The 27,425-nt window shown below is 38.2% G+C and overlaps 2 protein-coding genes across 4 annotated transcripts; one reads left to right on the forward strand and one right to left on the reverse strand.

Moving 5' to 3' along the window:
* The first annotated feature begins 555 nt into the window (after positions 1–555).
* On the forward strand, positions 556–20,499 carry LOC102232345 (cadherin-related family member 5-like). Of its 2 annotated transcripts, XM_023331056.1 has the most exons (12): positions 556–759; positions 858–983; positions 6,357–6,422; positions 6,658–6,678; positions 6,790–7,062; positions 9,175–9,295; positions 9,445–9,620; positions 9,846–9,988; positions 10,950–11,097; positions 12,735–12,916; positions 13,004–13,096; positions 14,070–20,499. In XM_023331056.1, the coding sequence occupies exons 3-12, from the start codon at positions 6,359–6,361 to the stop codon at positions 14,847–14,849; spliced, it is 2,001 nt and encodes a 666-aa protein (XP_023186824.1). In that variant the 5' UTR covers positions 556–759; positions 858–983; positions 6,357–6,358; the 3' UTR covers positions 14,850–20,499. The 2 variants fall into 2 exon arrangements, with proteins under 2 accessions (XP_023186824.1, XP_014324187.1); XM_014468701.2 differs by lacking the exon at positions 858–983.
* Positions 20,500–20,804: 305 nt separating this feature from the next.
* On the reverse strand, positions 20,805–27,166 carry LOC111608041 (zinc-binding protein A33-like). Of its 2 annotated transcripts, none has more exons than XM_023330331.1 (7): positions 27,037–27,166; positions 26,766–26,840; positions 26,520–26,615; positions 24,658–24,891; positions 24,205–24,227; positions 23,955–24,070; positions 20,805–22,095 (listed from the first exon to the last, which is right to left on the reverse strand). In XM_023330331.1, the coding sequence occupies exons 2-7, from the start codon at positions 26,829–26,831 to the stop codon at positions 21,542–21,544; spliced, it is 1,089 nt and encodes a 362-aa protein (XP_023186099.1). In that variant the 5' UTR covers positions 26,832–26,840; positions 27,037–27,166; the 3' UTR covers positions 20,805–21,541. The 2 variants fall into 2 exon arrangements, with proteins under 2 accessions (XP_023186099.1, XP_023186098.1); XM_023330330.1 differs by having other exon boundaries at positions 26,766–26,882.
* Between the last annotated feature and the right edge of the window lie 259 nt (positions 27,167–27,425).

Genomic DNA, 27,425 nt, shown 5'->3' on the forward strand with positions numbered 1-27,425 from the left:
AGAAAACCTGCAAATAATAGCATGGATGTGAAAACATATAAATGCTTTGTGTTGTACCTAACTTCTTCCATCCATTTTCTAACACCTTTGTCCCTAGTGGGGTCAGGAGGGGTCCTGGTGTCTATCTCCAGCTAACTTTCGGGCGAGAGGCAGGGTCACCCAGGGCAGGTCGCCAGTCTGTCGCAGCCTAATTTCGTCCTTTTTAATAAATATTTTTGATTTGTTAGTGAAAACATCTCGATAGTGTCTTTCAGCATGAACTGTTTTTGAATTGCAGTGTGAAACACACAAAATCAAGGGCCGCAAATTGCCCGCGCACCGCACTTTGGACACCCCTGGCCTGGCATTAATAAAATGGGACCAATAAAAGATTATCTTATTTTTACGAAATAAAAGCTATAACAGAAGGGACTATTCTACAGAAACAATGAAGAAAATATATTTCAAATATTATTCTGACGTAAATAATGTCGCCAAAGTAGCAGATGGCTTAAGCTAACACAGATTTTAATCTGTGTAGTTCTGGACGCCGTGGCCCCGGTGTTTCCCGAACTCGAGTCGAGTGGTTCCGAGAGCGGAGCCCGACATATTCTGATCGTCTTCCAAATGTTGGTGCCCGAGTCGTGAAGTGCAGCTCCTCAGAGGAGGCAGGAAGGGAGGGCGAGCAGGCAAGCATTCCTGCAGAGAATCACCTCTGAAAGGCATCCTTACATCAGCATCAGCCGGACTGCATCCCTGACCGGCCGGCGGGAGAGCGAGGTAGGCGGGTTATTGCTTTTTTATCCTTCCTGCATGAGCCGAGGAGTGTGTGTGCATCCTACAAATGTGTCTGGAGCGGGACGGGTTAAATTTTGCAGGGTTTTTTCTGTTGGATGAGCTGTCCCGACTCGGATGTGACCGATCCACACTTTGAGCTGCCATGCAGGTTTATCACCGGAGAGGAAAGGTGTGAAATGATCTTCAGCTCTTTTTAAACCATCCAGGTATGGAACCGGCTGCAGGAGAAACCTAATTATAGTATAAGAGCTATAAATATATCTGAAAATATGCATATGGATGCAGAAATGTCTCTATATATTTTAAAAATATATGTATCATTATGCCAAATATGTATTTAAATATATTTTAAAAATTCAAATATATAGTCATTTAGATTCTATTTGATATATTCGTTTTACTTATTTTTTCTCTGGTGTCATATAATGCAATTTTTCTGAGATTAATCTTGTAGGTTCTGGCCTGGAGCTTTCTCATCCTGCTTAATGAGACCTTAATGGTTCAAAGCAATTTCTTATAACGTGAATTTGTTGTATGCAGTCTTACTTTAGGCTTATACATATAAAGATATTCTGTTTTTCTGTTCATTATTCCTGCATGTATCTCCGACCCATCCCCTCGCTCCCGTCCCTCATGTCCTCTGATTTTAATGGAGCTGACAGGTGCAAGCAATATGGTGGAAACATGTCTGATCCTTTAGTTCACTGCAGCTGAAGGAAATAGGTTATCAGCAGCTACAGGCTTCTTCTGAGAGATAAATGTTGGAAATTAGAAATTTGTCCTGGCAGTATAGTTATTTCAGGTTTTTCTGCCCTGTGCGAGAGGAGTTGTTTCTGAAAATCTTGAGTTTGTTGCAAACATTAATCATTTCTTCCTTATATAACGAAGCCTTTATTCCTTTTTTTTGGTTCCTCATAACTTATAAATGAGCACTAGATGCATCCGAGCTGACTTAGAGTAGCCCTGCACATCATAGTTGCACTTGACCTCATGTCCTCCAACTCTTTTACAAAAGCAGCAAAGTGAAAACGAAGAAGAAATGACGAAGGCACAGGGTTTGCTTTGTAGGCTCCCACACATCTGCAGTCACTGAAGGCCGGGGGGACAAAGACATGTCTGTCCCCGTTCAGCGAGCAGTGAGAGGAAAACACAGGAGCAGGCCTTGATTTCTGAGTGGGATTCACTGGTTTGGATTGTAGACGATCATGGTGAGGATGAGGAGGAGTGGATTAAAGAGACTTGATAAAGAGAGAGGGATGGAGAATCAGGGAGAAACTAAAGAAAAGTGGGATATTTATAAATGAAGTTGGCCATATTGAGGGGAGGAGATTTATGAAGGAGAAAGAGGATGGAAAACTAACACTCAGATATGCAAAAGAAAATAGAGGCTGTTGGAGGAAACAATGAAAATGTAATGATTTAAACAGAGTATAAATGATAGAAAATTCAAAAGTAAATTCAAATTCAATTCAAAAATACTTTATTTATCTCAAATATACTGAATAATAGGTTTCTGAGTGGTGTGTCAGCATGTGTGTATATAGAGATATACTGTATATACACACATCTTTTATGTTTCTATACAGATAGATATTGTATATGTTATATTATAGCAAATCATATTTATTATCTAAGTCATAATTATTAGACACCTAATTAATAATTTTTTTTTTGTTTTCACATGTAGAAAGAATCAATGCAGAATATAAAATTCCAGATTTGTCCATATATTGGGGTTTTCATGCTTGCCTCAATAGATGCTGCTAATGTAAGAAAAGTACAAAAAATCCAGTGTTTTGTTTTCACGTATAGAAAAAAGTATTTCTAATTATTCACCTTTTAAGATTAGCTCTAACAAGAGTCAGATGCTAACTTTAGCTTTAGCCGTTAATGCGTTGTCTATGTGTTTAAAAATCATTTGTCTCTTGCTTGTCTGTCTCACAATTAAGTCTTTTTTAGCCTTGAATATAAAATTTATAAAATTTTTGCCTGATTAAAAGGTGTGGAGACTCCTTTAGAGCTGTTGTAACAACTTTGATGGGTTAGCAGCCCAACGAGCACTGTTAGCCTTTGTCAAGACAACGGAGCACTTCAGGAGCTACTTCCTTTGTAACTTCAAAATAAGAGCATCAGATATAGTTACAAGTCAGGTTTAAAATCATGAGCTCATAATAACAGTCTGCACCTTTTACACAAGACAAAGTCAAATGCTGACAGCTGCTTATTTCCCGTCGACTGAATTGTGTCATTGTATTCTGCCACCTTTATCAATACATGAGGATCGCAAAGAGATAATTTGGTTTGATCAGGGGTCATAATCTGCCATGTTTCATACAAATTAACTTAATCAAAGAAGGATTAGTAACAGAAACAGGTTTTCCTAGAAAGATATACACTTAAATTAAATTGTATATCAGGTTTAATGAAAGTTTTTATCTCCATAACTCATGAAATTCTTAACTACATTGAAAAATAAAGTAATAAGTAAACAGTCACACAACGATTTGCTTACAGGAATAAAATTGTAATCTGCAGTTCTGCACTGAGGGTATGAATTGACAAACTGAACCTTAGTCAATATTTTGTTGGTTTTTATTTTGACAAGGACTTGCGTCACCCAGCAGAACATCCTACCCAAGACAGTGAGCCATGATGCAAGAATATATAATATATATGCATATATTTAGTTTTACAAGCAAAAAATGACATTGTAAAGGTATAAAATGTAGATTCAAATTAGTGCGACTGCCTTTTTTTTGGTCAATTTTTTGGTTACGCCTTCCAGTCATATGCTCCATATTCATAGATACTACATCACCTGTATTTCTGTGTCGATATGTTTGTGCTCGGTTGGGACTCTTTTACTTCTTGCTTCAAAGCTTCCCAGAAACAGAAAAACATATTACATTTTTTTTTGTTCACATTTTGCTTCAGGATCTTGCTTTGAAACAGATTGCCAATGAGGCCAACTGCTGTGACAAACAGATGGACATGCTTCCCTTCGCTATTCCACCACAGCCAACCAATCCTGCACCTCACATTACTGCTTTAATTAAATGTTCATTTCTGTCAGGAGCAGCAAGCAGTCATTTGTTTTGTTGCTGCAATCAGAGCATGATTGTGCACCTACACAGGACGTTTCAAAACCCCAGTATTAAGTTAAAAAGACAGATCGGGACTGATCTCATCAATTGTAAATGTATTAATGGTTTGTCTGGCAGGAAACAATGCTTGGTGCAACACATTTGGTTTCAGATACAATAGAATGAGTGGGCTGTTAGGCTCCCTGCCCAGAGTGAAGAGGCTTTAGAAACAGCATTTCTGGCTGTCAGATTATGACAGTGCAAAATGCATTCATTAAATAACAGCTAACAACGAGGAGCTGCTGTTCTCTGGGAACCTGCTAATATTACATGTCTTAATTCTGGAGGTAGATATTAAAATTTAAGTTATCTCCAGACAGACTGGCAGGTCTTATGGCGTCTCTCGTGTTGCAAAGAGACACTTTAATCTTTGCCGCATGTTTAATGGCCGCTGCAAAGTGTGACTGCAAGCACTGCAGGTGTCCCTCCCATTCCTCTTCTGGGCTGTGTAAGAGCAAACTGCAGCAAAACCTTTTCTCTACAAACCTTCATCATGTTTTCCCCCCAGATAAATGCAACATCATCATAATTCCTCCTTTGGTGTTCCAGCTTAATTCTTCTGAGGAAAACAAACTTCCCGCTACCCTTTTTGGTTCTACACATTTCCTGATTTAAATTTAGCCAAGTCATTATTCTGCTCTCTATTACTTCATGTCTCAAGATTTATGAACTAATATGTTTTAATTCAGCCGAGCCATCAGCAGTGTATGGCAATGCCAGGTGGCCCTCATGAAAATGTGCATCCTTCTCCAAGTAATGACTTTTGGGAAGGTCTTTAAACTGTTTCTTTGCCAAACGTACAGCAGATTTTTAACTAAATGGAGGGTTTGCTGTGAAATCAAACAGCTTTCTCTACAGAATCTGCAATACAGAGAGATTTTATCCCTGTTGACCAACTGTAACCCAGAGACAGTGTCAGATATACTTAATTTGCAGAGGCTGCAAGAATCTCTGCAGACAGATCAGATGGCATGAAAAAGAAGGAAATAAAGGATGGATTAAAGAAAGAAAGAAGGAAAGAAAGGAAGGAAGGATGCAAAGAGAGAAGCAAAGAAAGATAGAAAGAAGGTTTAAATTTCTTTTTTCCATTCTTGTTGCAGTAAACAACTCTTTCTGTCAGCTGTTTTCATGCTGCACTGTTCATCTTTCATCACTGCAGCTTTTTCTTTCCTCTCCTGAACTTGTAAAATCAGAACCACACATATCTGGAAAAAACTTAAGATACAACTTAAACTTATCAAATCCTTTGATTTTACTTTTTATAGGTTTATGTTTGAGTAAAATTAACATTTTTCTTTTATTCTACGAACTACTACCAACATGTCTCTGAAATTCCCAGCAAATATTTTGTATTTATTTGCAGAAAATGAGAAATGGTCAAAATAACAAAAAGATGCAGAGCTTTCAGACCTCAAATAAATCAAAGAAAACAAGTTCATATTTATGTAGGAACAACAATACTAATATTTTAACTCCGGAATAGTTCAGAAATTAGTATTTGGTGGAATAACCAGGAGGTTTTCAGTGGGGTTCAGTTCAGTGGGCTCTTAGTTTTTTCCAGAGCTGTGTTTCTTTAAGTCCAGTCTTGATGCCTGGACTTAGATGAGACTCTGGAATCCACAGGAACCATTCTCGTTCTGCTTGTTAATTGGGATTACTCACTTTGTTGCACTGAAAGTAATTCTTTCCTTATTAGGATTGCTTTTATGTGAGATCACAACATACATTTTGTAAGTTCACACACACATTCATTTTCAGCATTAATATAATTCATTTGGACTTTTATTTATGCATTTCAATTACTCCTTCTCAAGAGTGAAATGTTTATACACACAAATTTTAAAAACAAAACTTGCCAGCAAAAGTTTGAATTTACTTGGGATTAAAAGAAAAATCGTACAAGTTTTGGATTGTTTGGATCCAAAACAGAACTCTGGTGTAATTCAGGATATTTGACCGCTATTCTTATGAGAAATGGAAGACGCCAGTTAAATTTAATTGTCTGGTTTTGTGGTAAGATGTGGGATGCTATGAAAAAGCACTGCATTAGTGGAAGATGAATTCGAATTATAAGATGTTTTTACCAAATGTTAGTTTGACACACTCATGCTACTGGCTAAACAAATTTGCTTGTTTGTCAGATTAAATTTTCCAAATTAAAGGTGGAACAGGATTTAAAGAGATTTATATTGGTCTTATTTTTCTACACCACAAAAGCTATTTCATCGGGAATGTGGACACTTTATATTTTAAACATTTTATTGGATGATAGGTGTGGTTCTGAGAGCATATTTCATCTTTTTGTGTGTGATTAAGTCACTGCAGTAAAATAAAAAAAAAATTTAATTCAATTTTATGCATATCTACAAAGAGCACAATTAAAAAGTTTTTTTTGTTTTAAAAAATGTAATCATCTATATTTGTTTTCCTTTTCAGATATGAGGGAATCTTCCAAAATGACGGCAGTCACAGTGATTGCGCTCAGTTTTCTTATCTCTGCAGGTATGTGGAGTAAAAATCAACGATTCTGATGCATTAACAAACATTAGAAACCATTTTTATCGTGCAGCTTCATTTTATGTTTTGATTTAAAATTGAATGTTATACTAAAGAATGTGAAACAGTCTATTTATGGAAGTGATGTATAATTTTAATTAGTTTGTTATGCTAGAACTGATTAGAAATAGATAAAATGTTTTCAAATTGTTCTTTAACGCTGTTTTATTTGATCTTGCAGCTATCTCTGCCCCTCTAAAAGGTAAAAGTGCCTCTTATCACCACATCACATGATTCAGATGCATCACTTATGAGGTTTCCTCTCCCTCTGACGGGAAATGTTTACTTACTTTCTCTTTTTTTTCCGATCCAGAAACGAAGGAATCCGTAACGCTATTCCATGGAGAGGATTTCCACATCCTGCTGCCGTCACAAGACGTGGATGTCACATTCAAGAACCGTTCCGACCCTCGGAAGACCTCGGTGCTGATGAAGGGCGGCAAAGTGATCGGCACTCGGGCCAAACCCACCCTGCACCTCAACTACATCAACATAGAGGCTGTGGGTGAAGGGGACGAGGGGATGTACATCCTGAAGGATTCCAAGGATGATAGTGTCATCAAGCAAATTTCACTAATAGTCCGAGGTACGGAGCAACACGACACATCTGGAATGCTCTGGAAGGGGCGATAAAACAGAACTTTTTCTGCTGAAAATCGAAAATATGAAACACACTTTGATTTGATTTGATTTGATTTATTTATTTCAAACACGTCCCAAACAAGACAAGCAATCAGTAAGACAGAGAAAAAAAAATGTTGTTCTTGACTTTTTTGTCTGAAAAGGAGAAGGAAGAAGTGAACACCTACTGCGTATCTCAAGTTAATAAAATATAAACTGAAATGTATTCCTTATCAACTCAATAATTATCAAAAAATTCTAATTAAAATAATTCTTATGTGCCTGTTCTATTGAACAGAATCGCCTCCCCCTTCCACTCCCAGCCACATTGTTGCTTGTATTTCTGTAAACATTTTGCTCTTCTTATTCTTGATGAGGAATTCGATTGGCTATAAGAGTTTGTGGTGAATGAACAGGCAAAACAATAAACTTGATTTATATTGCAACAATGCAAATAAACAAATAAATTATTTAAAGGACATATAATTACCTACAGACAACAGTATATCAATGACAGAAACACAGCTGGAGGCTGGATGAATGGCTATGAAGTTGGCTAAATGTCTGTTACTTTATATTTTTCCTCTTGTTGCGTCCCCCTAAAGAGCTTTGGTGCCCCCTGGGGGCCCACACCCCACATTTTGAAAGGGCCTGTGATGCTCTGCACAGGGCATCTGCATCGCCAAGAAGTGCTTCTTTTATGCCTTAGTCACAGAAAGTTTGAGATTTTGGGCTTTTAGTGAGATGGATAGAGTGGGATTTCAAAACAGCAACTCACTGGTTACATGATAAACCTTCACCTTCTGAGCCATTGCACAAAAAAATTAATAAATCAGTAATTCTTTGTAACTTTTATACATTTGTTAAAACTGTCTTCATGTTGTGAAAGTATTGTATGAGAGAGATAATCTGGGAAAAAATCAATCTCCTTGGCTTTCTCGCAGTGCTGCTATTGCTGTCTGAGGAAATGCGTCGCCCCCAGTGAAAAGCAACCAATCAGAGCCAAGAGTAAGGTGTTAGCGCTGTCAGTCATGCTCGTGTACATGTTGCTTAATGTGTTAATGGTGGGGGGAAAATTACAGTCACAGGAACACCATTGACTGTCATGCTAGTCTAAACATTCTTGGCTGGCTCTGTTGTGGTGAACCAGCTGTAGAGAGAAAGGGGAAAGGTGTGAGCAGCATGTACATGAGCTTGATTGACAGCACTAAGATCCTCCTCCTGGCTCTCATTGGTCGTTTCTCACCCAGTAGTTTATTTTTGTAGTTACTGAAATAATTTTAACAACTATGTATGATACAATTTTCTTTTTAAATTAAAGTTACATACCCAAACTTTAATGTGGATTTTTTTCCCCCCTAAATTGGGTTTTAGAGAGGAAACTACTGCCACAAAAGGTTTAATTTATTTAATTTATTCAAATCTTAACCAGAGGTTACAATTAAAGTGGAGGGCACTGAATGGTTTTCTACTTTAGGCCCCAGGCCAGCGTCAGAGTCAGTGTTGTCACATCAATCACTTCTTTTTCCAGTCAGACTAATCCCACGCAAACACAAGAGACATTATCACGTTTTAAACTCAGAGTGTGGATGAAAGTGACTGTAGTAAGTGGGTACAGAGCCACATGGAGGGAATTATGTGAGCTAATGAAGAGGTGCATTTGGTTTTTGACAGTAAGAGCAAAGCTGGAGATGTCAGGCAACAATTATCCAGCTCTTTACTTGTCCCTATTTCCGTCCGTCCCCTCTGTTTTCCTGTCCTTATCTTGTCTCTTCTGTCTTTCCTTCTGTTTAGTTTTGTTCATACCCTATCATTCTCATTACCCTGATATTTTCGGGTCACTGCTCCTTTCCTTTTGTGCATTTAGTCCCTTTTTTTCTACATCTGCCAAGCTGTTTTTCCTTTCTCTTCCCTTCACAGTACCGTTTCCCTGTCATCTCTTATTTCAGCTCAAGCAAAGAATCCAACCTCATTGGCCTTTGTGAAATTGTCAGGCACTTTCCTGTCGACTCTATTTAATTTTTCTGCTCCCGTTTACTCATAGATAAAATGCTCATCCCCTTGTTTTACCCTCCAGACTGCACCATCGAGCAAATCATCAAATATGGCGGGGACTTCCACATGCCAGTGGTGAATGTGAACGTCCCCATCACTCTGGAGTACAAACCCAGTTCAGTGGAGGCCAACCTGACGTCCAGGTACAGTCAGCAAAATCTCACTGACTTTCTGAACCCAAGAGTCAGAACTGACATTTTTCAGCCTTGACGCATATGCGCTGAGACAAGTCTGAGACGCATCGAGAAAAAGGTTGAGAAAGGTTCACCGTCTTCGACTTTCATCCCTGCAGACCGGCGCTCGTGGTGCTGACGGCCACTGGGGCCTCCACCGACGCTTACCGAGGTCGCATCACCGTCAGCGAGCGATCCATCACCATCAGCGCGGTTACAGGCGTCGATGAGGGCAGCTACACCGTCAGGGACAACAAAGGGGTTATCAAACACAAAGTGTGCCTGAATGTCATAGGTGAGGACAGCAGATGAAGGCTGAATATTTATCTTTACCTGTGCATGATTTGCTTTAGTGTCTTCATTCAGGATGTTGTTGTTGCTCTAGTTTTATGCTCCCCCGGCAGGCTGTAATGGCTTTTTAAAGACTCAAATCTTAATGGTAGGCTAATGCACTTACAGTGTGTAAGCAGAGAGACTGTGAAGTTATCAGATTGCCTCCCTTCTCTATTGTCTCTTGCAGAGCACAGAAACTTTGTGTTCCTTTCTGCTGATGAGAGACTGAAGATCAACCTGATTCTAAACAGCTCCTTGGTCAAACTCCACTACACCCGAGATTCAGACTCCTCAGCCGTCCTGCTGATGGACAAGGGAGAGTTCACAAGTGTAACTATATACAAACTCTTATTTTCTTCAAAGATATTGCAAGATATTAGAACCGTTGTGTTGGGTTGCATAAAGCAACCCAATCTGGGCTCTTTTTGGTTGGATGACAAAATTCACAGTTAATATGTGACACTATAAAATATCTGTGTTATGATGTGTTTGGGAAAGGACCAAAGTTCAGAGACTGACTGGAAAAGAAAGAAAACAGTGTTCTTAAATGATGCGCAATATGGAGAACTAACAAGTTAGAGTCGCAGTTGGAGCGGGTCGTGGAGGTCAGACAGAGAAATATGGAAGAATTAAAAACCAGGAGCGTAAACACTAATGATAAAAAACTAGACGAACTAATAGGAGGAGATGTGCAGCAGCTGCAGGGACACAAAGAGAGCTCAAGAAATTCACTAATGTGGCTACAACTTACCAATAATAACAAATACAGTCAAAATATGACAAGATGTCAAACGTAAATTACCAAATAAATGATCTAAACACAAATACCTGTGGATTGTGACCTTAAATTCTCTATACTGATTTAGTTTCAGTATATTTGGTCAAACTGACAATGTTGAAATGTTGCCCATAGTTGCTAATTTCACTGACTAGATAAATAAATGTGAAAATCTTCTGAGTCATTTATTGTTTCTTAGATTTCATGCAACCAGTAATTAAATCTCTGATAGAAAATGGGACAAAATAATAAAACAATGTAATTGAATTAGAGTTTAAAGTATTTATTCATGTTGTTTTATTTTTATTTATCTTGTTTTATTACATCCCCTTATGGTGAGTTAGCTATGACAAGCTATAATTTGCTCATATATTAAATACTAAAAAACAATATCTTTGTCTACTTTTATCACCTGTTTCAGTACTACAACTATTAATTATTAATCCCTATACATGCACTAAGATGTCAGCACATCTTATTCATGTTTTCTAATTAAACATCGTTTCATTCCAGGCTCAGGCAGATCTTGGTTTTAAGGACCGGCTCTCTGTGGAGGGTTCGATGGTCTTTCTAGATCAGATCAAGAGCTCAGACGCTGGACTCTTTAAGATCACGGACTTGCAGGGATTCACCGTGTCCACCGTCCATCTGGGATTGAAAGGTAAGCCGGGAATAGAGCAAACTGAGACTAGATTAGTGCCACAAGTCATGACTTTTGGTTTAAAACTTAATAAATTATACAAAGTGCTAAACAAAATGTTTCACATACACAGAAAAGACTGAAAAGATTTCTGTTGAGTCAAAATTGACAACTCCGAAATGTTGATCGGACTGCAAGGAATCTGAGACCTGGGCTGATGTGATCCACTAGACCACATGTGTCAAACTTAAGGGGCATGGGCCTAATCCGGCCTGCCATAGTTTTTTATGTGGCCTTCTAGATGCTAGACTAAACACTAAGTGTGCTTAAACATTAAGTTATCAATAAAATCAATGCAGTTTTTATCCATTTACTGCCAAATTATATTAACCAGTCCCTCCAGTTTCTTGAGAATTATCATGGAAATTCACACATACACAAATACATAGTTGTGAGTTTATTGCATATTTCTCTCAAAATTTGTCAAAAAGTTTCTTATTTGTACTAAACAGCTGCCTCAGCTTTAACTGATGTCCACGATCTATACAGTGAGTAATAAAACGTTGCGTTTACCGTCATAAATAAGGGTAAATATCGCAAATATTTTCAAAATAGTACCACAAACACTGTGATTTGTGATTTTTATTGCAAAAAATCACAAAAAGTATCACAAATTCCTTAACGGACTGAAAAGATGTTCAAAAATTTCATTCAATTTGAAGAATTCATTGATATGTTAACAGTTTATCAACAGGTTTTATCAATACATTCTGGCACAACTGGCCCTTTAAGAGCGTTCATGATTTTGATTTGGCCCAAAATAAAAATGAGTTTGACATCCTGATCTAGACCACCCAATATTTCTAAGACCAGTAGCAGCCAGTAAAGTGATTTGAAGACTGGTGTCATGTGATGCATTTTCCTAGTGTTGGTCAGGACCCTGGCAGCAGCCTGACTGATGTCTGGCTGTAAGGGACTTTGACCAAGTGATGACTGGAGTATAACGTTGTGTGTCATCAGCATACACATAACAAATTATTCTGTAATACTACTTAATTCAAGCCAAGGGAAGCATGCATGTATTGAATAAAAGTGTTCAAATGACTGAGCCTTGAGGAACTCCATATGGGATTTTTTTGTTTGCATTCATAATGACCAAATGACACAAAGGAAGTCCAGTTTGCTTATTGAAATCTGAACCAGCTAAGCTCAGTACCAGTAAGTCACACTCATTTTTCAGAAGACTTAAGTTTTTGACGCCCCTTTGTTTAAATGTACGGTATAGTATTAGTATTAGTATTAGTATAGTATTTACCAGCACATGTTCAGAGCTGTGGTGTTGTTGAAAACCTGACAGTAAAAATTTTAAAGATTTTTCTTCTTTTTAATAAGAAGAAGTAAATTTGTTGCTAAACTGCCTTTTCAATTATTTCTATTTTTCAAAATTGTTAGGTTAGATATTAGTCTACTATGTAACCTACGCATCCATGAGAGGTTTGAACATGACAGTTTTTGCCTGTAAAGAAATGTTACGCTCTGTAATTTCAACACACATCTTACAGAAATGAGGTTGTGTGTTTTTTCTCCTTTCTTGATTAGGAGGAATTTATCTTTGGTTGTTATAACTCAATATGCTACTTCTCTCTGCCTCCCCACAGCCTACAAAATGGAGTCCCTCTATGTGGCTATCATTGCCCTGCTGGGCCTGCTGGCTTTCCTTCTGCTGGTTTGCCTTCTGTCCTGCCTGATCAAAGTGAAGAAGAGGGCCAACAGGGCTGCTGCACTGGAGAAACTGGCTCAGAACGCTGGCAAAGAAGACGAGGGCGAGGCCTTTAGACAGGTCTGATATATTCACAATCACATGTGACAACGAAGGTTTCTCCAATGCAATTATTAACCTTCATGTGTTTGTGCTGGATTGTAACAGGTGGTCAAGAACATCACTAAACTGAGCGAGGAGTCCAAGCATTCCCAAGCTGACAACACAGAGAAATCTCAAAGCACTGAGGTAGACATCAAGGTAAGGAGACATCACCCCCCATTCTTTAAGCTAAGACAGAGAAGTATTAATAATGACTGAATATTTTTTATGCTGTTTTCTGCGTTTAGACAGTTGCAGCTTATTCAGAACGCTGCTGCTAGAGTCCTGACTAAGATCAAGAAAGTGGATCACATCAGTCCAGGTCTCAGATTCCTTGCAGTGGCTTCCTGTGCAACAAAGAATAAAAGCGTTGAATGATTTAGGGCCAAAATGTATCTCTGATCCGTTCACGTTTTATGAACTGTTCTGACTTCTCAGGTCTTCTGGGGGTTATCTTATTTTCCTGAAAAGGTTAAAGTAAACATGCAGATTTTCTGCACCACAACAAACTCCCAGAAAACCTGAGGCCTGCCCTAACCTTCAGTTCTCCTAAGTTAAAGCTGAAACTGTTTCTGTTTGCCGCGGCCTTTTATTGAGTTAAATATGTTTCAACCTCGATCCAAAGCCTGCAGCCAGCCCATGCCCGGTGCATTGTAGCTGAGCTATGACTCGCTCTTCCTGTTCTATGCAATTTCAGCTTACTCCTTCCTTCTTTCCTTTCCTGCTCTGTCTGCAACAGATGGACTCAACTCCAGTTTGTCATGAATATGAATATGATGCTAATTTAAGGCTTTCAAAGGTTAATTTGGATGGTTCTGCTTACAGGGTGAAGTGGCGATACAGCTTTTCAATAGGAAAGGGTGCACAAGATTTAATTTATTGTGGCGTACAGGGTCTAAATTATACACAGACCCTCACTAATTTGAGGATAAAGGCCTGTATAATTTTGACCCTCTGTAGTTTGGAGAAACCAATTCTGGTTTTAAGAGTCAATGAAGTTGGTTTAAATGTGTGTTTGAAAGCCTTAAGTTAGTGTAATACGCAAACCCATGATGAGTGTATGTAAACGTCTCACCTGGACTCTTCAAATTGAACAGCTAATAATGTTCACTCGTTGTCTGTGTGAATGCAGGGTCTGGAGGTTTCTTCTAAAGAGGTTGGCGTTGGTAATCTAGAGACCAGTGACTCCGGCGTTGGCTTCAACACTGCTCTCCCACTCGATACTGACACTGATGTCCCCGATCAAATCCCCGATTCTGAGGCTGTAAGCATCTCTGTTGCTCCTGAAATCAAACCAAGCCCTCCTTCCGCTGCTGAGTCTAAGCCAGCTGCTCCACTGGTACCAGAACCTAAAGCAAGCCCTGTTCCTGAGACGAAAAAAGCCCCGGACCCGCCCATTGAAGCAATGCTGGACACACCCAAACCAGTAGATGCTAAACTTAGCCCAACCCCGAGTATGAAGTCTGGTTTGAGTCCAGCTGAAACAAAACCTGCACCCAGTCCAAGTCCAGAACCCAAGACTGGACTGAGTCCAGCTGATCCAAAACCTGCTGCTAGTCCAAGTTCAGAACCTAAGACTAGTCTAAGTCCTGCTGATCCAAAGCCTGCACCCACTCCAAGTCCAGAACCGAAGATTTCTCCGCCTGCAGTCACCACTCCAACACCTGACACTAAGAGTCCAGCGGCTTCAACTCCTGAGCCCACCAAACCGAGCCCAGCAGAACCCATCACTAATGGCACACCAGATCCGGGACCCGATTCCAAAGCAAGCCCGGATCATGCAGAAATCATCAAAGACCCAACTCCAAAAGAGGTTTCCACTAAAACCCACGAAGTGGAGCTGAAGTCCAGCAGCGTCATTCCAGAGGGCAGCAAAGACGGCGCCGCAGCCAAAGATCCGACTACGACCTGAAAACCGCAGCTCCGAAAACACGAGGAACCCCCACAGATCCCCGTCTACCACCACCGCAGACAATCAAACACCCCCTACCAAAATGGTGAGGAAACCACAGCAAGCTGGGGCGATGGCGATACTAAACCCACAGTGATACTCTAACCTTTGAGACTTTCTGACTGACACAGTTTAAATAACAAAAGTGGCTTTTAATCTTTAACCGTTTCAGTTTTGTCGCCTCGTTTTCTATTAATTTTAGTGGAAAAAACTGCCAAACTGCAAATTAAATCATTTGCAGAGTTTACAACTAAAATATTAACTCCATATGAAGTGTTTTATAGGATATCCAAAAAAAAAAAAAAGGGTTTACGGCATTTTATCATATCAGTGTAGCAAAAATTTCGTATTAACTTTGAACTAACCACTGGTTCTCATTGAGAAGACTGTTCCTCTAACAGCATGTGGATAAAACTCACAAAACAAAACTTCTTCAGCTTAAGCATGAATGGATTAAATGTTGACGTTATTGATACTGAAGTGTCCATAATAACAAGATTTTCAGAAATTTTACCAAATAGAAAAAATTAGCACAAATAGTAATGTTCATTGTCTTAACCACTACTAATAGGCCTTTATGCAGAGATTCAGAAAACATCTTAGATCTTTCAAATGTGTTTTAGCAGAAAATCCCTGAAGTCCTGATGATCTAGTTTTGGTCAAACCTTTATATGGTTTTATAAATAACTTTGTTTAAATCCCAGCTGTATTACAGTTTACTGTCCAAACTTTCTTTACTTCCTACTACCTTCCTGTTTCTGCTTCATATTGGTTTCCCAAGGACGAAATTCTGAAACAAATCCCAAACAGGTGGAACGGGACTCCTCTAGTAGCATGTTTATTTGTTTTTCCTTGCTAATTTTTCTTTTATGTCTGTTTTCTTTTACTTTAAAGCCATTTAACCAGATCTTTCCTTCAATAGAACATGCGACTAAAACTTGAAAGTCTGAATTTATGAGAAGCCGAATACAAAACAATAAGAACAATGTTATCTACACTTTTAACCAGAGAGATTTGGATAGTTTTGTCATTACGATTGAAAGGAATAAATGCAATTGTTTGAAAATAAATAGTTACAATCAGCCACTAACCATAGATTAAAGAAAGGCTTTTGTATTATTATTCTAAAGACAGCGTCTAATTGAGTTGTATAAAAAATTAAATACAATGGCCGCCTTAAGCTGAAATCCTAGCTGGACCATTGGCAACATCAAGTTCACTATGCAATGTGGTTTCTAGACATATAAAACTTACTCAAATCTGCAGGAGTAAAGGTTTGTATCTTATTAACCCACACATACAATCTTTATGTGATTGTGTTTGCTGGTTGAGAATGGGATGGAATATGTTTGTTAATGGTAGTTAGCAATAAGTAAAAAATCCCAGTGAATTCCTCCTACAGGACAAATTGGACCCAGCACATGTTGACATGTTTTGGTGGCAGTGACAAAAAGCATAAATCTCTCTCTGTTATGAGAATAGTTCAGCTTTTTAAATGAGGTTCTGGTGAAAAATTGAAGGAGTTAACATTTACCTTCAGTGTCCTTTGGTGTCTTTATTTTACATAAATACAGATTATTTTAGATTAGTCGGAGAGGGGCCAAGATTAAACTGAACCTCTACTATCCCAAAACAAATAACTGTAGGAACCTTTAAAACAGTTTCAATTGCATTAAATAAACAGAAGCTAATAATTATTGATCTGGGAAATGGAGATCTGTGGTCCACCACAAACCTTCAAATGTGAAACGAACTGAGAGAGCAACCTCCAAAGTGTTTAAGATCAGAGTAACTCACATATGAATAAAGTGTTGCATGGTGGAAAAATACTACAGCGGTTTATATTAGTGCTATTCTGTTGATTTTTACTCTTTCTTACTTTTATAATAGACAGTTTCTCTGATCAGAATCACTTTACAAGTTTCATTCTGAGTCCATGTTTCACGGAGGAAGATTATTGGTGGTGCACGGCCTCCAAACTTTGCCACGTATACCAAACATTATATTTTTAGTAAATAACCAATTAAAATGTGACAACAGTTTAAAGATTTCTAGGTAAGTGTTCACATTAACCAGTGTGTTTTTTTTTAAAGGAGTAGAAGTTCATTTTGGTCTTGACATCAACTAATCTGAATTTATAGTAAATGAGTTATCTACTGCAGGTTTGATGTTAATTAGCTATAATCTTTAACTTGACTTCAAAAATCCTGAGCTGTCTCTTTAAGGTGAGTACAGTGTGAGGTTTTTATTTGTGCGTTCACACTGTCTCCTTTAAACTGGTTTGAGTGTGTCCGGCGGTATACCACTAAAACCAAAACAATTTCCTTGTAAGTTTTCCCTAGTAAAAAATAGGTGCATAAATAATTACATATTTATGTAAGGAAATAAATTTTCTACCTCGTGTTTCCCTGGTACAGGTTTCATATCCTGGAATTAACTAAAAACCTTGGAAATACGGAAGCAGCACAAAATGATTCAAAGTAAATCACTCAGCTGGGCTTCCTTTGTAGTTTTTCCTGAAAGTTCAATCCTTAGAAGTAACAGATGATGATTTCTTAAAAAGCCATAAAAGAAGATGTCAGATTTGATACGAAGACAACACAAATTGAAATTATATACGTATACAAATGTGCCTCAGAGTCGTATAAACCAACAACATCTACAGTCAGAATGAAAATTTGTAATGTAAATCACTGTATGGGACTGCCTGGATCTGTGTGGGAACCACTGTCACATTTGGCAATACTGACAATAACCTTTATATAAACACACACACACACACACATGAAAAACACACACTGTAAATAATGCATGTGTTTGCCAGTTTAACCCTTCAGTGGCTGAATGTTCCTAATGTATAAAGCACTTCTTGTCTCACATTAAACAAATAAAACCTGAACTAATTCAAATTTTCTCCCCAACCTTAAATCTAATATATAAATGCTTTTACAGATACTATATATACTAATCTTCACTAATGTCTTGAACTAATGTAACAACCCAGATATTAGCTCCTTTTAGCGCAGTTATCAATGAAACATATCTCTTACACTGTATTAAACATGCTTAGCCTACGTCACTTTAATCATCAACCGCAGCATGCCCAAAACATCTTCTGAGCTTCTTATCGTCCACAAGTCGTACCTGTGCGAAGTGATATATCAGTGTTGCAGTTATTGTGTGTCCGGGACCCGTCTGTTGCGTCTGTGTGCCTACGGTTTGGTTTATGACGTATAAATGATCAAACGTGTGCTGAAGCTATGCACTGGCGGTTTGTACAGAGTGAAATGTGTACTGTCTGTGTGTTTGGTATCCATGTGCCTGCTCAAACTGTGTTTCAAGCCAAGAGCGTGGATGTGTTCAGAACCACAAAAAGAAGAAAAAAAAAACTAAACACAAAGTAAAGTATTGATATTTGAGCTCGTTTTGTTTTTGTTTCAGTGCCTACGATGTTTATTGGATGGTCTTTAGTCACTTCCTGGTGGCAAACAGGACATTTTACATACACCTGAACGCCACTTCTTCACCTAAAATGAGCTTCTATGAGTGAGTGACTGAAGCAAAGAGGAAAATGTAACTTTATTTTATGATGTGTAGCATGCAGATGGCTAAATATGCTTTATTTGAATAGCTTGAATCTGAGAGTTTATTTAGGAATTAACAATAGCAGCAAATTAATTTGAAAGATTGCTGTGGGTTGTTTGGTCAAATAGTGGTGGCTAAAATATAGCTATTATTAAGAATATTATTATTAAAATATCTTCAATGATTGATGATGTGTAAAAAGCATTATAATAAATACAATATTCTAGTGCAGCAGCATAATCTCATATTAAATATTTATAAAAATCCAACTTGACATTTAGTCAGAGAAACAAAAAAGCAAATTTAACAAAATCACAAGTGTCACAAACAAAACTGACCCATACTTAAAAGTTTATGTAGATCAAAGAGTATATATAGTTTAAGTCATTAATCTATGACTTTCTGTTTTCCTTTATACATATGACATATTATGGAGGTCTATTTTTTCTTGGCCACTTAACTTAAGAAAGATGGAAAGGATCAGAGAATATGTAATTCAAGAAAGGCATGTTTGTGATGGTCTTTAGAAATTAGAAAAGGTCTTAAAGAAATTAAGACAACATCTTAAGTTGTCTTAAGTTGAAGACAACTTAAGATTAGAGGCATTTTTGTATCATCAAGTTGCCATAAAATCCAACAGACACTGTAAACATGACAAGCATGGCAGGAAAAAAAAAAGACTTATTCTAATCAGCGGTCACAAATTAAAACATGGGGGGTTTGCTACCCTGTGCCATTATCTGGAACTGTAAACTTTATCCAGATTGAGTCTTGTGAAAACAAACATTACTGGGGTTTTGTGAAAAACAAAAGACTGATATTAAAAACACAATATCTCTTTCCTGGTGTGAAGTACAGTGGGGGCTCTGTGATGATGTGGGGATGCTTACACTGCAAAAACACAAAATCTTACCAAGAGTTTTTGGTCTAGTTTCTAATGCAAATATCTTAGTTCACTTGGAATAAGATACAACTAACTTACAAGTAGCTTTTCAGCAAGATATAGTGACTTGTTTTAAATGAACAATTCCTGAATATTGATGACGAAAGTATTAGCGATAAGTGAAATAATCTGAAACACATTTCAACTTATATGGGAAAAATGTCTTATTGCATATCCATAACTATAACTTTTGCATCAATACTAAGGAATTATTGACTTAAAACAAGCTCCTGTATCTTGCTGAAATCTTACTTATGAATCAGTTTTGTCTTATTTCAAGGGTACTGAGACATTTCCAGTAGAAACTACACTGAAAATTCTTGGTAAGATTTTGTGCTTTTGCAGTGTAAGTGGATGGCATCATGATTTCTTTCTATCCTGCCCGTTGTGGGCCTGGTTCTCTCAGGATGTGTCACGAATTCATCACAGGGCGCCAAAATGACACACAGTCTCCCATACCTAAGACCATTTCAGAGTCAAACCAAAAGTCATGTTCTCATGCCCAGAGAGAACCATAGCATGCTAAAGAAGAACATGCAAACCTGATGCAGAAAGATCCCCGACCAGGAAGGACCTTCTGATTCACCTCCATGCTGCCTGTCTAAATGTTTGTCTATCAATAGTTGTTGTTAGAAGATTATGCTGCAGCAGTAAAAAAGTCATTTACTTTAAGGCTTTTTACTCGAGGGGTGTCTCTAAATTACAGGGCTGTTGTGTTAAGACGAAGTATTGAACATGACCAGCCTTTGTTTTGTTTTTTTCTTGCACCCAACGAAGGCTTTGTGTAGCTAGATCAGAGTTATCACATCATACCGGTTCCAGAAACATTCTGACGACTCAAAGAGAGAAACCTCCTCTGTTGCCACCACAGGTTCTCCTTACACTAAGCCAGTCGTGTCTGTCCTCTCTGATCACTGCTGCTGTGATGGACTGTTTGTGGTGTGGCGTCCCCACATGGTCTCTCTGTTCTTCCATTTTGCACAATTCTTCACACGGATGTTTTGTATTGACAAATGGTCACTTTGTTTTTCTTTATTTCATGCCTAAATGAATACTAAGAATAAACAAAAAGGTTATGCCATCTTCTGTCTTCTTGTCTTCCTCTGTCACAGCAGCACAGCTGGTTTGATCCCAGAGCTTTTCCTTTCTATTCTCAGTTTAATAAATCATTTAGTGTCAACTATAATTACATTTTGGATATCAAGCACCATTCCCTCACCTCTCATTCCCTGCGCCATTTTCTGAGCTCCCACAACCTTGCAGGGAGGTGTCATAGCAACATAGCAGAGATATTTATACGCAGGCCAAAGGTTACGTCATGAAGCTCTTTGCACCTGCTGCTGTTTGCTTCTATTTTCTAAAGAGTCCACTTTACATGTTAATAAAAGACCAGTCTTAAAACCATTTTAATAAATGCAGACATTGTGTAACTTGGCTGCTCATTCTGCATTATAGAAAACAATCAGTCTGGAAATTAAATGTTTCTGTTTACAATAGTTATTAGTAATAATTTACATTTCTTCTTGTTTCTGTTTTAAATTAAAGGGGCAGTGTTATGTAAAATTGACTTATTTGACCTTCATATCATGCTATAATATTATTCCCTCATCAAAACACACCTGGAGTGTTGCTTTTATTCTCTCATGCATGTTTGAGAAATCCTTTAATCTCCTGTGCTAAATATTCAGCTGAGCAAAGCGCCTGGGTGGACCTAGCTCCACCTTTGAGATGAAGCTCCTCCAGACTAGCCAGCAGCAATTAGCAAACACCTGGTAGAACACTAATGAGCTCATCACATGAGTCACTTAGGACAGTGACAGAAAGAAAAAGAGTTTCTTAAAGAGACAGAGGCCCAATTTAAAGGTGTTAGATTACAAAGTCAAATTTCTTTTAGGTCATATTTGATCTATACAGTATTTTAATAGCAACTGAAGGTACATTTATAAAATGACACTACATGCCTGGAGAACACATAATACTGCCCCTTTAAATAAATTTAGGCTGCCAGCAATGAAAAGGAGACAATAAACCAGAAACTATTTGGCATCAAGCAAACTGAGAAATAAATTACATTTTAATGATTCTTCTAGGATTCAGTTTGTCCATCAATCCAGCTGCTGAGGTCCTAAAGCAAGGGGTTAAAGATTGTGATCGGCGCCGTGTTCTTTCCTTCGTCTGTGTCACACGGGTTGAAGAAGGGAAACAGGGGAACCATGACGGTTCCCATGGAGAAAGTGTAAATGGGCGCCATGGTAACAGCATTGTAGAAAGTCACCTCCTCGCCCTCACAGTCCAAGAAGACGCCGATGCGGACCAGCTGGACAGACACGTTGATCTTGGTGGGTTTCGGATCCGTGCAGGCCAGGACAGATCCGCCCTTGAAGGCCAAAGTCCAGAGGCCGATTGAGGTTCCGGTCGCCGTCATCTCTCCTCTGGGAACATCCTCCCGCGCCACGCCCACCCTCCATGCCGTCTTGTAGCCCACTTCCACCTCCCAGTAGTGTCGGCCGATCCTGAAGCCCTGGTGGCCCAGGAGACAGTAGTAATAGTGGAACCGACGTGGGTTGGCCTGGACCTCTGAAGTGTCTTTCTCTTCATCGAACCAAACGGAAGTGCAGGACTCAGACAGGCATAGATTAGGGTGGGCAGTGTCCGGGTCAAACCTCACCGATGTAATATCTGAAGGCAGAAACAGTTAAAGTTCAGAGAGACTTAATGAGCCTATATTGCTGTCAAAGATGTTCAATACAAGTTCTTACATCCGTAGAGTGTTTTCATGTTTCGCCACACCATCGTATTTAAATGAATTTTATGTGATAGATGAACGAAATGAGGTGTCGTGTTTGATCAGTTAGTAACTAGATCAAAATATAGTACACAAAAAATTTACTCAAGTTAGAGTAGGAGCTACTTCAACTTATTTTTACTCAAGTAAAAGTAAAAGCCATTCAAGAAATTTCTCACATAAGAGTAAAAACGTATTTGGCAAAAAAGCAATTCAAGGATTGAGTAACAGCAAAAAAAAATCATTTAATATTAAAAAATGACATAATCAGATGGACCAAAGTATAAAGTTATGCTTAAATGTTGATATTTAAAGACCAAAATGAAAATAATTAATGCAAAATAATCAAACAAACAAAAAAAAATCATGTTTCCAAATCAATTTCTTTCAATATGAATGAAACTTTAATAAAAACTGCAGGTGTGTGTCTGGAGAATTTATTTAGTTAAAACAGGCTTGTTCTCCATTCACTGAAGTTACTCACAGAAATTTTAATCAACTAAGAGTAATGATACTTCATAATACATTTACTCAAGTAAAACTAAGAAGTACAGTGTAAAAATACTCCTTAAAGTAGTTTTTCCAAAATGTTACCCAAATAAATGTAACTGAGTAAATGTAGTGAAATATTACCCAACTCTATGATGGGAAAGTTGTAGAATTTATAATTTAATAAAGATACGGACAAAATGGAGATATCAGAATTTAGTGGAGAACAATGAGAACTGTGGAGCTTAAATATACAGAGGTAAGGTGGAAATGACAAAGAGCTAATCAAAGGTGAGTAAATGCTGCTGGGAATGGCAGGCTGAAGAAGGTGAAGAAGCAAAGAGAATGAAAAGGAAACTTGAACCGAATCTAAACAGTAAGCAAAAATAAACAAATCCAAAACACAAAAAATAGAATAAATAAACCAGTACAAGGGGTGAAAAATCTTTTAAACTCCATGTTTGGCAATGGTGCAGGCTATGTAGAGCTCAAGTATTGAAGTTAATGAAAAAGGAAAATTATTTTTTTAGATTTCTGAAAAATGAGGTATTAATTTTGCATTATCCTTCAATTTGATGCCCCTAAATAAAGTCCACTGCAATCAAATGTCTTTAGAAGTTGCGTAGTAATGTTCATTTTCTGTGTGTAATTTAATTTGATAGTAAATCAGCTGTTCTGTGAAGGTTTCAGAGGTTTTCTAGCGAACATCAGTGAACGAACAGCATCATGAAGACCAATGAACAGAGCAGACAAGTCAGGGAGGAAAGTGTGGAGAATCTTAAAGTGGGGTCAAAGCCCAAAGCTTTGAATGTCTCAGAGAGTTCTGTAAAATCCATCATCTGAGAGCAGAAACAGTATGATGCAACCGGAAACCTACCAACACATGGTCACCCATCTAAACCGACAGGCTAAATAAGGAAAGACAAATCAAAGAGGAACTCTGGAGGCTGCACAGATCCATAACTCAGGATCTGTGCAGTCATTCGTTTTACAATCTATAAATCAAGATGTCACATTTACAGTAAGGTGGGCGACATGGACTTTGAATTTTATGTGCCGGACCAGCACACCACCTTAATAACCAGTTTGGGGTACAGCAATAAATAAAAGAGATGTGATAAATAGTTTTTTGTCATAATTTTCATCGTTATCACAATAGTACTGCAAATAAAATTCTGATATAATAGTTTGAGGTATGTAGCTGTAATGTGAGAATATGTGAAAATGCTCATGAATATTTTTGCAAAGCAGCGTAGACACCTACTTGGGTAGAGGCAGCTTTTCATGTGTTTCCATATCCTGTATTGGATGGGACCCACAAACCAACCTGAGTGGACCTCTGTGTCCAACTCTGCAGGACGAATGAAGTGGACCTGAGACCTAAACCAGCAAAATTAGAGGAGAAAAGTTAACATGGAGCTCACAGCAAAGAGAATACTAGACTATAAACAGATTATCAACACACAGAAAGACAAAAAGTATACATTTATGAAAGAATGATGAAATAAACCTACCTTTTTACAAGATCTTGGATTTCCTGCAGTGAGACAAAGTTTAGAACATGATCATGGTCAACTCAACTCATAAGCAATGTTTCAACATTTTATTTGTTGACAAATGCACTGACTGTCTCCTGTCCTTTACGTTTTAAATGAGAAATTGATTTGCACTTGTAAACTAGACAAGTCAACTATTTAGCTGATCAGCGTCAATAACTGATCAGGAGCCAAGAAGATGCAGCAGAACGAAATAAAGGCAGCTCTGCAGATTCACTCTGATGCAAACATGTAGCACAGTTTCTTCCTGCAGCTCTGAGTCTGAAGGCATAGTCACAACAAATCACAAGTATGATATGTTTATACGTTTTCTTCCTGTATGCTGGAACATCAGAGCTTATTGCTGTAGCTGCAGCATGACATCAATAATAAACCAAACCAGAAATCTTCTGTCCTCCATGTTTTCCTCACTTTCAACAGTTTAGGACTATCCTCCTCGGCCAACTTGCTGTTCAGCTCCGTTATTGCTCCCTCCAGGTCCCTTCTTTGTGCGTCTATCTTCTTCTCTCTCTCCTTCAGCTGCTTCAGCAGTTTCTGTCTCTCTCTCTTCAGTCTTTCCAGGTCCTGGTACTCCTCCTCCTCCAGGAAGCGATGGAGGTTCTGAAACTCGGCTCTGATTCCTCGTTCTAGTTCATCAAACCTGTTCTGAAAAAAGAAAGGGGTTTGTTAAGTATTTTATATGTAAATTAACTGAAATGATTTAGATATGTTGAATTTGATTTTTAATTAAAGGAGTTGTGAGTGATTTATTTCGCAGTGAGGTGTAGATGGATGGTTATCTTGATCATATTTTCTCACACAAGCAGAGGCATTTTCATGTCATAATCTGAATGCATTCCAGTAAAATCATGAAGTCGAGGGAATCAAGGCAGAGACACAAAGTGGCAAAAAAACATGGATAAATTCCTTTGAAATAACCAGTGAAAAACAAAACGTTTAAACTCTCTATGGTAGTTGCCTGAATTGATTTATTTGTCTTTTAACAGAGCATATTTTTCAGAGAGCCCATTTTTTTAACACATATTGTGAGACTATGTCTTCATGTCTTGCAAAAATGTTTGAACCCGTTGAATTTTTAACATGTTGTAATGTTACAACCAACAACTTCAATGTGTTTTGGGGAGATCTTCTGTGATACATCAAAGAATGTATCACTTTGAAATGGAAGAAAAATAATTACTGGTCTGGACATTTTCTACAAGTTAAACTCTGACATGTTAGTTTTGTCATCAGTCCATCGTAGTTGATTCTTTGAAGAAGAATGCAACTATAGCAAGATGATGTTCAGGCATGTTCATGATACTTTCTGTGATTTTTAGCAATAAAAATCAAAGTTAAAATCAAAGTATCAGACCAATTTGGAAATATTTGCGAAAATTGCGCTTAGTTATGACAGCAAATGTGACTTTTTATTACTCAGTGTATAGATTATGGAATATAATCTGACATTGATTAAGGCAGAGACAGCTGTTTACTACAAGTAAGAAAGTTTTGTCAATTTTTGAGAGAAATCTGCAATAAACTCCCAATTATTAGCGCAAAAAAGTGATAGGATTTGTTGATTTTGCAAGAATTTCCACGATAATTCTCAAGAAACTAGAAGGACTGACTGATATAATTTGGCAGTAAATAGACAAAAACTGCATTGATTTGATTGAAAACATAATATTTTAGCACACAAAATGTTTAGAGGGCCACATAAAAAGCTATGGCGGGCTGGATTTGGCCCAAGGGCCTCGAGTTTGACACATGGGATCTATAATATGAAAATGTCAAAATAAATGAAGACAGAAGAACAAATACGGTTTGTTAACTACAGACCAAGACACTTGGTCTGTATGTCTACTTTCAAAATAGATCGAGCTCTGTCATACTGTGGGTGTGGCTTATCTGTGGTAACTTAGTTGAATTTTCTAAAACCAGTCTTTTGTAGTAACTTTCAGGTTTTTTGCACCACCCTCTTCCACATGTTTGCAATCTCATTTTGTGGCAAAAATGCAAACATGACTTCTTATAATATTTTTTCCACTCAGGTGGGACTGATTATCCTACCTGTGTTGGGGATGTCTGTAGCTCCTCCAGAGATATTGGCCTTTTTATCAGGGGTCTATTTTTGTAAGGATTATTTTTGTAAGGCATGTTTTTACCTCAATGTTTTCATACTGCTTCGGTCCTAATTATTCTGTCTTATAACCTGTGTTGAGCTGAATGTTTTGTGTCTGCCAGGAGCATATTTGTGTTGGAGTGAAGAATGAATAATGCAGCAAAAATACCTCTACTTCCACCGAGTCTGTGTACGTGTCTCTCTCTGCTTCTCTGCATTCGTCTACCTCATGTTTGATTCTTTTAATAGCCTGAACAAGCTTGGCCTGTAACACTCACACAGACACACACAGAAGAGGCAGGTTATTGGAGAAAAGGCAGAAAAGTTTCCCAGAATTTGTTTGCTTAAAGGTTCACCTTTCAACAAACACGGACATGTTATGAAGCCAGTGAGAGCAACAAACCATGAAGCTTACCTTGTTCTCACAGAGAAGGCTTTTGCTGCAGTTGTTGTTTGTGTCTTTGGTGTGGTTCTGGTACATTCCAGTTTCCTGAATAAGGAGCAAAGCTGAAGCTAAAGGACCTCAGAGAAGCTGAAATAAAAAAAAAAAGTGGTGGAAGGAGTTCTGAGGGTGAGGCAACGTGAAGGACATTAGTACACATTAAGGAGACAGGGAGACACGGGGGGGATTAGACAGGAACACACATGCTGACACGATGGAAACAGCAGGCAAGACAAGGACATACATCCAAGCAGAAAATTCACAAGATGAAACGCATTGACAGGCTCTGGTAATCAGGAGCAACAGCCAGACTTGAGAATATATGGATCCATTAGAAACAAGCAGGGGAGGTAGAGGAGGGGCGGAGGACTGGAGCTGCCAGGAGGGATTGTTGGCTGATAGGGAGAGGTTGGCAGCAGCGATTTATGGAAGCAGAAACAGATGAATCTATTTCTGTCTGCCTGTGTCTTTGGAAAACAACAAGAGAGGCAGCCAGCCAGTCAGAGATTGTGTTTCATATCAGTTGTTGTGCCTGGAAGGGAGAGGATCCATGTTTATTTTTGAAAGGTGGCTCTGTGATGTCTCTGGAAAGGGTGGCGAGATCCTGGGTTGGAGCTGAATGAACTATTACCG

The sequence above is a fragment of the Xiphophorus maculatus genome, chromosome 3 (genome assembly GCF_002775205.1).
Source record: "Xiphophorus maculatus strain JP 163 A chromosome 3, X_maculatus-5.0-male, whole genome shotgun sequence".
Lineage (NCBI taxonomy): Eukaryota > Metazoa > Chordata > Actinopteri > Cyprinodontiformes > Poeciliidae > Xiphophorus > Xiphophorus maculatus.

Excerpts from the sequence above, each read along its gene's own strand:
- LOC102232345 (XM_023331056.1), top strand. The coding sequence starts at position 6,359 with ATGAGGGAATCTTCCAAAATGACGGCAGTCACAGTGATTGCGCTCAGT. Across the intron at positions 7,063-9,174 it reads AATTTCACTAATAGTCCGAG|ACTGCACCATCGAGCAAATC; the intron begins GTACGGAGCAAC and ends TTTACCCTCCAG. Across the intron at positions 11,098-12,734 it reads CGTCCATCTGGGATTGAAAG|CCTACAAAATGGAGTCCCTC; the intron begins GTAAGCCGGGAA and ends GCCTCCCCACAG.
- LOC111608041 (XM_023330331.1), bottom strand. The coding sequence starts at position 26,831 with ATGTACCAGAACCACACCAAAGACACAAACAACAACTGCAGCAAAAGC. Across the intron at positions 26,616-26,765 it reads GCCTTCTCTGTGAGAACAAG|GCCAAGCTTGTTCAGGCTAT; the intron begins GTAAGCTTCATG and ends TGAGTGTTACAG. Across the intron at positions 24,228-24,657 it reads ATAGTCCTAAACTGTTGAAA|GAAATCCAAGATCTTGTAAA; the intron begins GTGAGGAAAACA and ends GTCTCACTGCAG.